Raw genomic sequence first — 10,892 nt, forward strand, 5'->3', positions numbered from 1 at the left:
GCCGAGCTTTGCAGGGCAGGAGCCGTTTCTGTACTCTCCTGGTCCTACGCCAAGGACATCTCCTCCTGTCACTGACCAGAAAGCTCTCGTCCAGGTACGCCTGAGCATCTGTCACCCGGGATTCCCGGCACAGGCTGCCCACTCGATCTCCCTACCCGCCAACCAAATGCAGGCAGCTCTGGGCTGCAACATGGCAGCTATGTAACAGCCACCCAGCAGTTTGGGACAGGAAGTGAAGGTTGGAATGGCAGGAGGGGCTTGCGGAGGGAGACTGGAATTGGCCAGGACTCTGGGGTTTTGTGCCTCTGTTCTTGGGAAAGAGACCACGGGATCTTCACCACTCGTGAGCCCCTGCTTCCGTCTCATTCCAGCTGCCAGCACAGCACCCTGGAGCATTGGCTCAGTACCCCCTGGGACGGGCAGGCAGTGCCATTGTGTTCCCCTACAGAACAGCACAAGAGGGCCCAGACTCAGACGGAAGGGCACCCCCCCACTGGATCCCCAGCACCACGTCTATCACTCTGGGCTTTCCCATCTAGGCGCTGACCCGGCCCAGCCCCATATACCTGGGGTGCTGCTGGGAGGGGGAGCAGCCTCGCACCTGTCCCCTCTTTACGATTCCAGGTCCTGGAGGAGAATCAGGCCCAGCCAGCTCGCTCTGTGCAAAAGGCCCCTCGCTTTGTGACGGGTGACCTCCGTTCTGCTCCGTCCCCTGGACCGCACTGGCGATAAGCATCCTCACCCAGAGCCGTGAGGGGCCAGCCTGGGGGAAGGGCTGGAAGACAGACATTCGAGGGGAGAACCTGGTCCTGCAATCGGGCCCCCTGGTGCATAGACCACACAGGGCGCTGGATGGGGGCAGCACTGGGGAGCACTCCCTAGGTGACAGGCCTGCCCTGGCCGAGGGAGAGGGTCTCAACCCCCTGGGAGGTCTACGCTGCTGAGTTCCCCCTCTTCCTCGGTTTCCCTCCCTTCTCTCGGGAGCAGCAGGGAGCAGCCAGGAGCGCTTGGCTCTGCAGCACACCCTGGCCCCAGTGCAAAGGCCAGGGTCCCACGCCAAGCTGAGGAGCGGCGTGGGGTGAACTGTTAACGAGGAAGTTGCAGCCCCTGTGAGCAGGGCCCTGCTGAACCAAGCTGGACCCCTGCCCAGGGGGCTTCCCCATGCAGCTGACCCGGCCCACCTCCTGCAGCACCCACAGGCCCTCTGGGCTGGCTTGGCTGTGTGACGAGGCTGGCATCTTGCACTGCAGTTTGGGTTGGTTGATGTTTACAGTAAGAGTCCCAGCTTCTCTGGGGGGGTTCCAGGGCAGGGCAAAGCCTCTCCCCCCCCCCCCCCCCCGGCTGAGGCTAGAAGATGTCATTTGTCCTTCAGCTTAGCCCTGGCTCCAAACCCACCTCACGTCGCCAGCCTGCCCCAGAGCTCTGGCAGCTTCAGATGAAATGGGGGCTGAAGCTCAGCTAGCCCCAGCTCTGTTTCTGCAACCCCCCTTCACCAGTCCACGAGGGTTTGCAGAGCCGGCCTGGCAGCACCGTGGGTTGGCCCGTCTCTTGCTATCCATGAGCCAGGCTGTCTGAAAGCAAACAGAGGGATTGGGGAACTGGAACCTGCCCTTCTGCGTCAGTGCCTGCCCCCAGAAGTGAAAGTGAGAGCTGAGATGCTGCGGGATAAATAGAGCTGGAGCAGCAGGATTCACAGAGCTGCAGGCGACCGTGCTGGCAGCACCCTCCGTACTCCACCCGGCAGGCTGTGCCTAGGCTCCCGCCCGAGCATGGAGCTGGCTAGAAGTGTGGCTTTCTTCGCTCTGACAGCCGTCTCCCTGTGGAGCTTCTTGCCAGGTGAGATGGACAACTCTCCCCCACCCCGGTTCTGCTCTCTGCATCCCGAGTCTTTTAGAATGAGTCTGACTGGTTCGTTCGGGATTAGCCACTTTGGTCTTTGGATGCCTGCTGACTTTCCAGCTAAGGCATCAACAGATCTGCTGCCGGGGCACCTGAGCACCACGATCGTCCGGATAGTTATCCCCACTGCACCCTGGGAGCTAGGCGATGCTATTAGCCCCCGCAGGCGGGGAGAACTTCAGTGTAGGGGGGGGTAAACCTGGCCTTAAATCTCGCAGGGAATCACACCCAACTCTCCTGAGCACCAGGCTAGCGTCCTAACCACTGAGCCACTCTTCCTCTCCCCTCTGCTGCTGTATGGCACTGCAGCCTTCCAGCATTCACAGACTGGCCCGTTAGGGTAGGAGCCGGCCCCTTCTAAGTACCGGCTGGTCCCTCTCCCCGTGTGCGATGATACCCTGCACTCCAGTTTGCAGCGCAGTGTCCAGTTTATTCTGAAATCTCTTGGGGTTGGGGACTTGAGGCAAATGACGCCTCTGCTGCAGGGGACAGCAATAGACCCGTGTGCAAATGATGCACATGCTAGTTGCAAAGGGAGGGACAGCGCTCCTCCCCCCCCGTGTGTGGTGCAGTGAAATGCTGACCTGCAGGGCTGGACCAATAAGGCTCCCCCAGAGCCCCTTCCCTGGGGCATTTATGAGCAGATCCTCATCACACCTAAGAGGCTGCTGTCATTATTCCCCTTGTGCAGGGGGGAAACTGAGGCACAGAGCAGTGACATGACTTGCCCAGGGCCAGACCGTAAGTCTGTGATAGGCTGGCAGTGTTTGACTTCACCGATGGCATGAGGCAGGAGGAGGATTGGGGCCCTGGATGCCTGTGCACGTATTGTCTGTTGAGAGCATGAGTTTGCATGTGCAAGGATACGTGTGGAAGGGTGTGAGAGAGAAGGAGATGAGGGGCAGGTATCCTGGCTTCTCTGGGCTTTTGACAGCACCTGGAGCATTGTGGGCTCTGCTGGAAACAACTGAGAAATAATAATAATCTGTAAAACCAAATCAGAATCCCAGCCGGGCAGTGGAGGGGCGGGGTGAGACCCACAGCAGAGTGGGGAGCTCCAGAGCGCGCCCCATCTCTCAGCCATGCAGACGGCCTCTAAGCCCGCTGGGTGGAACCAGGGTCAGGGTTCACAGCGGTAAACGCCAGCTGCCCTTTGCATCTCTGGGACTCGTCTCTCCAGGTTAGCCTGGTACAGCCTGAGCTAAGAGCGGCCGTCGTCCTTAGTGTTTGAACAAAGGGCCGAGGAGCAGGACTCCAGAGGGCAGATTAAGGACCCTAGGAAGGAGTTCCTGTGTGGGGAGAATCTTGCCCTAGGCTCCAATCCTGGCTCTGGCACAGGCTTGCTGTGTAAATCAGGGCAAGTCATATCACTGCACGGTGCCTCAGTTTCCCCTCTATTAAATGGCTGTGGTGGGTAGTACTGAGCCAGCTGCTGACGCGCTGGGAGATTCAGTTAGTTATTAGAACAGGAGTCCTTGTGGCACCTTAGAGACTAACACATTTATTTGAACATAAGCTTTCGTAGGCTACAGCTCACTTCTTCGGATGCATAGAATGGAACACGCAGACAGGAGATATTTATACATACAGAGAACATGAAAAGGTGGGAGTTGCCATACCAACTGTAAGAGGCTAATTAATTAAGATGAGCTATCATCAGCAGGAGAAATAAAACGTTTGTAGTGATAATCAAGATGGCTCGTTTCAGACAGTTGACAGGAAGGTGTGAGGATACCTAACATGGGGAACTAGATTCAACCTGTGTAATATCCCAGCCACTCCCAATCTCTAGTCAAGCCCAAGTTAATGGTATCTAGTTTGCAAATTAATTCCAGTTCAGCCGTTTCTCATTGGAGTCTGGTTTTGAAGCTTTTCTGTTGCAAAATTGCCACCTTTGAGTCTGTTACTCAGTAGACAGGGAGATTGAAGTGTTCTCCCACTGGTTTTTGAATGTTATGATTCCTGATGTCAGTTTTGTGTCTATTTATTCTTTTGTGTAGAGACTGTCCGGTTTGGCCAATGTACATAGCAGAGGGGCATTGCTGGCACATGATGGCGTATATCATATTGGTAGATGTGCAGGTGAACGAACCCCTGATGACGTGGCTGATGTGATTAGGTCCTATGATGGTGTCACTTGAATAGAGATGTGGCCAGAGTTGGCATCGGGCTTTGTTGCAGTAATAGGTTCCTGGGTTGGTGTTTTTGGTATGTGGTGTGTGGTTGCTGATGAGTATTTGCTTCAGGTTTGGAGGCTGTCTGTAGGGTGACCAGACAGCAAAAGTGAAAAATTGGGACAAGGGGTGGGAGGTAATAGGAGCCTATATAAAAAAGACCCCAAAATCAGGACTGTCTCTATAAAATCGGGACATCCGGTCACCCTAGCTGTCTGTAAGCGAGGACTGGGCCACCCTGAAGCAAATACTCACCAGCAACCACACACCACATACCAAAAACACTGTGCTCCCCGCCCCCACCCAGTCATGCCCACCAGCCTCATGCAGGGCAGCCTGCCCATGGCAGACGAGGCCAAGAGCTGCCCCAGGCAGAGCAGTGCAGGGCTGTCATTGCTCTGTGGCACTAGCTCCCAGGGGCACGCTGGGAGTTTCCAGCGACGTCTCCGTGCTGACCTGCAATCGCTGGCTAGCTCTGCAGGGGGCGTGAGCAAGGTGCTGTATCCAGTGCACTCGGCTGGGAACCAGGAGAGCTAGGGGCGATTCCGGGCTCTCCCACAGACTGTGTTAATGCCCTTGGCAGGCAGGCTTGTACCGTCACTCCCCGTCTCTCCAGGGGGGGTCAGCCCTTGTGCCCCCAGCTCCTGGAGCTCAGGTCATCCATGTTTCTCAAGGGCTCGAGATGCCCAGGAGGGAGGGGCAGGGTGAGGACAGAGAGTGCCTGTTAGTCGCCAGATCCCCTGGGCTAGGGGGTTTCCCAGAGAGGCCCAGCGTGGAGGCATTCAGACCCAGGCTGGAGCGAAGCCCTGACTGACCAGCGGGACAGATGAGCTGCCACCTTGGGGCTTTGCCATCTCTCATGTCAACGCCGCCACAAGAATGGTGCCAGTTTGCCCCAGTGAAGAGACAGCTCCAGGATGCTGGACTCTTGCTGGGACCCGGCTGCTCCCTACTCTCTGCCACAGCGGCCGTGCCCTTCCTTCTGCCCTTTGCCCAGCGCTCCCATTGCTTTTCTCTTCCAGCATCTGGCAGCAACGACGCCCTGGACTGCTGCCTGAGAACCAGCCACGTCCCCATCCCCCGCAAGATTGTGCTGGACTACGCGGTACAGCGGATCCCCGACGGCTGCCCCATCCACGCCGTGGTGTGAGTCCCTTGGCAGGGCCCAGCTCCGTGGGGCACCGAGCTCTGGGGAACAGCGGCTGGGGGCAGAGTGACGGGGATACACTGGTGATGCTGGGTTGGGACATGGGGACAAAGGATGGGAGAGAAAACTGCAGATCAGATACCAGGGGGATGGGCAGTGGGTAGAACAAAGCCGGGAACCCAGAGAACTTCCAGAGTCTCCTTCTCCAGCCCCCTGAATCCACAGAGATTTTTCCTGCCACTAGCTCCACTCTGCCCAGTTCCTGCGCCCCAGCTCTCCTGCAGGATGGCACTGACCAGGGTGCGGGCCAAGCGCAGGACCCCACCCTCCCCGTGATGACTGCCAGAGTCCCCCAGCACTCTGGGAGCTTTGCCTGGGGCAGCAGCTGAGCAGAAGTGAGGGTTGCCAGCTCCTTCCTCTGAGAATACCCACCCCCCACTGCTGCAATGGGAGGGAAGGGGGCAGGAAGTGGCCCTAGAGGAGTATCTCAGCATGTGGCGGGAGAGAGTCCAGCTGGTGATTAGCACAATAAGTCTCTCCTTCGACAGCCCTCCCGCTCCCATTAACAAGCCAAACCTCATGGCCCCATGCAGCAGGGAAAGCCGACCCTCCCCAGCCTGCAAACAGGGAAACTGAGGCCCGAGTGGTGATGTGCCCACAGGGACCCAGCGATGTTGGGCAGGGCTAGCCATGGAAAGCAGGTCTCCTAACAGGCAGGCCCTCGCGTTAAGCACAGACCGTACTCACTGTCTTTCCCTGGAGAGTGCCCAGTGCAGGTCCCTGGCCCTGCTGGGCTCCGACCCACAGGTAGATGCTGGCGCATGCCAGGAGGGAGTTCTGGCCTGTCCCTGTGCCAGGGCCTAGGCATGTTGCTGAAGGGAACCAGAGGTGGCCAGGAGGTGTCATTTACACCTTGTTCTGGCCTCCCCCTGTGCAACGCACACCAGCCTCTCAGCCTGTCCCCTGGCCATTGCTCAGCGCTGGGAGTCTAGAGGTATGTGTGGGGGGTCGGATCACTGCTGTGAGCAAAGGGATTTGGGGGGGCAGCCAGCCAAACCAGAGGCTTTGCAGCCTTCTTTCCCACTCGGCCAGGGTGACCACTGCTGTGCAGGCAGCCAGGAGCACAGAGCTCTGCTGGAGCGTGGCCTTGGCAGCTCCCCCCCCCACCCCGAGCCCATCCTGCTCCAGGCCTGAGCCATAGCCCTCTGCAGCTGGGGAGAGTTCGGCTTCCTACTGCACACGCCCGGCGCCGCCCGGCGCGCCGAGCACCACAAGAGCTGAACGCGAAGGGTCAGAGCCAGCCTGGGGCCACCCCAGTGACTCCCCAGCCGATGGGCCCAAGCTGGATTTCAGCTCCTCTTAGACTACCGCTATCGCTTCCCAGCCCGGGCGGCTCTGGGTTGCCAGTTGGAGTCAGTCGGGGGGAGCCTCGGACAGCTGGGAGCCTTGGTTCAGACAATTCACCCAGCATGAGGCTGAAATGGGGCTGGGGTCCCAGAGAACAGGCCTTCTCCTGCGGGATCCTGAGCAGGCGCTCAGGTTAGCCAGGGCAAGAATACCATAACGACAGCCTCTGCCCGGGGCTGGCACCATTTCTGCTTCTGACCTCGCTGCAGCCCCAACGGACACAGCAGCCTTTGGCCCTACTGCTGTACAAAATGCTGGATTCAGTCCCTTGCTCTGCCACTGACTCCCAGGGTGACCCTGGGCAAGTCACTGGGGGTTGGTGCCTCAGTTTTCCCCAGGTGCAATGAGGATAACAGGCCTTGCGGGGGGCTGTGAGAAGAAAAGCTTTAAAGATTGTCATTAATCGGGGTGCTCTGGCTGTGGCACACCAGCCTTTCCTGGGCCAGCAACGCCAGCTGTAGCCTGACTTGTGGCCAGCACGGAAGGCCTCGTAGGCTGCAGCACCTGGAATAACAGAGTGCCAGGGAATGGCTCCAAGTGCAGGAGTGGGGACCGTAGCAGGGAAGAGGGGAGCGACGGAGGCAGCTTGGTCTGACTGATGCGGTGTGTCCCGTTCAGCTGCCCCCATCTGTTTCCTTGTTATGTGTTAGGTTTATCACCGTGAGGGGCAAGCAGCTTTGCGCCCCGCCCCATGCCCACTGGGTGCGGCGTCTGACAGAGAGGCTGGACAGTGTGTACCAGAGCAAGGTAAGGGCTCACAGCCAGACCCGGGCAAAGCCCACGGGCACTGGGCGAGCAGCAGAGGCACCAGCTACTCAGGGCTGGGCAGACACTGGTGAGGCTTCGCCCCCTCCATGCTGGACACAGGATGCCCACTGTGGATCCCAGCTGCTCACCTCCCCTTACGGCACTAGCTGCATGGTCACTGTCTTCAGGATCATTCCTGCATAAGCTGGAGAAACCTAAAGCCACCTGTGCCCCAACAGAGGGATGTACAGTTCCTCTTCCTCTCCCCACCACGGTGCTAGCACCGAGCCAAGGGTGAGAGCAGGAGCTCCGTGGCATCGGAGCAATCCACGGGCAAAGCAGCTGGGAGCCCCCCTGCCGGGTCAGTGCAGTAGCCCAGGGATTCTCAAACTGGGGGTCGGGACCCCTCAGGTGGTCACGAGGTCATTATATGGGGGGTCGCTAGCTGTCAACCGCTACCCTAAACCTCGCTTTGCCTCCAGCAGTTATAATGGTGTTAAATATATAAAAAGTGTTTGTAATTTATAAGGGGGGTGGCACTCAGAGGCTCGCTGTGTGGAAGGGATCACCAGTAGAAACGTTTGAGAGCCACTGATCTAGAGGAAAACAGTTGATGACAGTTAGAGCTGCTTGCTGGGGAGGTCGGGGGGGGGGGTGTCCCCTTATTCTGTTTCCTTCTCTAACGCTGGCTGAGGTGGCTCGCGACCGTGAGGGCCTGTCTCGGGGCAGAGCCTCCAGCCTGGGCTGTGTTTGGTGGTTAGATTTCACCTACCCAGGAACAATGTGAACTCCTGGATCACTGTAAGGGTCTCACGATGGAGTCCCAGACAGTCCCCACAGACACTCCAGCCTATCCTGCCACCTAGGCAAGCTGGCCTAGCGAGACATGGTCACGTACCCCAAAGAACCCCAAATATTCTGGTTACTCCCAGTCCCAGTCACATACCTCGGATCAGTTTGTGTCTCACCTCTCACAGCAAAGGCAGCGCCAGCAGCCAGTCCTGCAATCATCTAACTAAAGGGTTATTAACTAGAAAAAAGAAACAACAGAGAGTTACCTATGGGGGAAAGCAAGCGAACACACACACACAAATGAGTTACCAGCTACAGTTTCTCAAGATGACAGAGCTGTAGTACTCTGCCCATATAAAATGTCTTTCCGGGTGGACTCAGGGGTAGCCCCGGGGATCTCTGCCTTAGTTCAGTGTCTCTGGCCCTGGGAGAGTTCAGACAGCAAACAGAATACATTTTCCTGTGACCCTGTTTTATCTTTTACATTTAGCCTTTCAGTCCCTGAGCCAAGCTCCCTTGTACTGCAGCATTGGCCATTCAGCAACCCTTTGTGTTGCGATGTACCTCAGTGGCCTCTTTAATCTTCATAGAGTGGCGGCAGGGACCATTCCTAGGCCTGGGTTCCCAAGCTCAGAGCAAACCTTTTCACAGTTACAAAGCACAACTGACCTACGCCTGGAATGCAGCCATTCCACGTGAGATTAGTGCAGAGCCCAACGTACAAGTGTTCCACGGAGTTAAAGCACCCAGTACAGACTAATGTCAGACTAATGCCTATTTCAGCCAAACTAACATACACCTGGGTTCCCGCTATGAGTTTGCCAGTGCTGGCACCTGCTTTACCAGCATGGAACCATAGAATCATAGAATGTCAGGGTTGGAAGGGACCTTAGGAGGTATCTAGTCCCACCCCCTGCTCAAAGCAGGACCGATTCCCAACTAAATCATCCCAGCCAGGGCTTTGTCAAGCCTGATCTTAAAAACCTCTAAGGAAGGAGAGCAGCAAAGAATCCTGTGGCACCTTATAGACTAACAGACGTTTTGGAGCATGAGCTTTTGTGGGTGAATACATCTGACGAAGTGGGTATTCACCCAGGAAAACTCATGCTCCAAAACATCTGTTAGTCTATAAGGTGCCACAGGATTCTTTGCTGCTTTTACAGATACAGACTAACACGGCTACCCCTCTGATAAGGAAGGAGATCCCACCATCTCCCTAGGGAACCCATTCCAGTGCTTCACCACCCTCCTAGGGAAATAGTGTTTCCTAATATCCAACCTAGACCTCCCCCACTGCAACTTGAGACCACTGCTTCTTGTTCTGTCATCTGCCACCACTGAGAACAGCCAAGCTCCGTCCTCTTTGGACCCCCCTTCAGGTAGTTGAAAGCAGCTATCAAATCCCCCCTCACTCTTCTCTTCTGCAGACTAAACAATCCCAGTTCCCTCAGCCTCTCCACTAAGTCATGTGCTCCAGCCCCCTAATCATTTTTGTTGCCCTCCGCTGGACTCTTTCCAATTTGTCCACATCCTTCTTGTAGTGGGGAGCTGTGATGCAGTAGGGACTGTCTGTGTGGGGAATGGGAGAGCAGGAGAGGACTTTAGGGGATGGACGATGCCAGGGCCTGTAACCTGAGCTAGGTAAGGGAGGGGAAAGGTCAACACCTTTGCCCGGGAAGGGGACAAAGGAAGGGAGTGGCAAGAGGGAAGCAGTTTGAGTTTGGGCTTGGGGCTGTGTGGGCGGAATTCAGGGTATCCTAGCTAGGATCCAAGCACCCTGAAAGCCCAGAAGGACTCGGTGGAGGGGTCCTGACTGTGCCTGCAAGCCCTGCTGTAACCTGTGTTCCTGTTGTCCAATAAACCTTCTGTTTTACTGGCTGGCTAAGAGTCACTGTGGGTCCCAGGAAGAGGGGTGCAGGACCGGACTCCCCCACACTCCATGACAGGAGCCCAGAACTGGACACAGTGCTCCAGATGAGGCCTCACTGATTTCCTTCTCTAATTCCCCAGAACAACCTCTGGAGCAAGTAGCCCCGGAGGAGCCTGCGGTTGGCCCACGGCCCGGCGATGGGAAAGGGGCTGAGAGATGATCCTGATGCCTGCGAGTTCTGCATTCCCCTTTCAGCGCGTCCGGCTGCAGTGCGAGCAGCTTACAGCTCCTTGGGACTGAATCTGGTGTGACCGCACTACCTCCCCTTGGAGATCCCCGCTTCCTGCTCTCTGCTCTCTGCTCTGCCCTGGGGAGTCTCCTTTGGCTGCTGTGCTTTGTCAAGCTGGGTGCTGCCGGGCTGGGGGAGCGCCCCAGGCCTGCCAGCTGTGAGCAACACAGGGCGTGCCGGCTGGCACTGCCCTGAGCGTAACCCATTCCAGATCGAAGTGCTCTCATAGTGAGCTAGGCTCCTCCACAACGCCTGGGCGGGCCCTTGTAGCACCCCCGGGAATTAGGGAGGTTTCTGCACTCTTTAGCTCAGCCGGGGCAGGTAGCGACTGATGGCTGGTACAGCCTGGCTGGCTATGCTCTGGCCACGATGTGAGATGAGTTTGGTAGGTCTCAGCTCAGCCCCTAGTGGGCAGGTGCCCACATTAGAGACACCACAACTGGCACTGAATGGTCCCCTTTGGGGCAGCAGACCATGCACTGAATGGGCCACAGAAACTGAACTCTTGTCAGCCTAGAGGGGTCCCAGCAGGGCAGGGTGCAGTCACACGGGGGGGAGCCTGCGCTG

At 57.3% G+C, this 10,892-nt stretch overlaps 1 protein-coding gene across 1 annotated transcript; it reads left to right on the forward strand.

Annotated features, from left to right (window-relative positions):
• Nucleotides 1-1,712: 1,712 nt before the first annotated feature.
• Nucleotides 1,713-10,381, forward strand: LOC127046556 (C-C motif chemokine 19-like). The gene is made up of 4 exons (XM_050943741.1): nt 1,713-1,836; nt 5,096-5,219; nt 7,278-7,374; nt 10,177-10,381. Exons 1-4 carry the CDS (start codon nt 1,770-1,772, stop codon nt 10,195-10,197), a joined length of 309 nt encoding a protein of 102 aa, XP_050799698.1. The 5' UTR covers nt 1,713-1,769; the 3' UTR covers nt 10,198-10,381.
• Nucleotides 10,382-10,892: the final 511 nt, after the last annotated feature.

This window comes from Gopherus flavomarginatus, chromosome 3 (genome assembly GCF_025201925.1).
Source record: "Gopherus flavomarginatus isolate rGopFla2 chromosome 3, rGopFla2.mat.asm, whole genome shotgun sequence".
Classification (NCBI taxonomy): domain Eukaryota; kingdom Metazoa; phylum Chordata; order Testudines; family Testudinidae; genus Gopherus; species Gopherus flavomarginatus.

Coding starts and splice junctions, on each gene's coding strand:
- LOC127046556 (XM_050943741.1), top strand. CDS start 1,770: ATGGAGCTGGCTAGAAGTGTGGCTTTCTTCGCTCTGACAGCCGTCTCC. Junction 5,220..7,277: donor TGCCCCATCCACGCCGTGGT/GTGAGTCCCTTG, acceptor GTTATGTGTTAG/GTTTATCACCGTGAGGGGCA. Junction 7,375..10,176: donor ACAGTGTGTACCAGAGCAAG/GTAAGGGCTCAC, acceptor CTAATTCCCCAG/AACAACCTCTGGAGCAAGTA.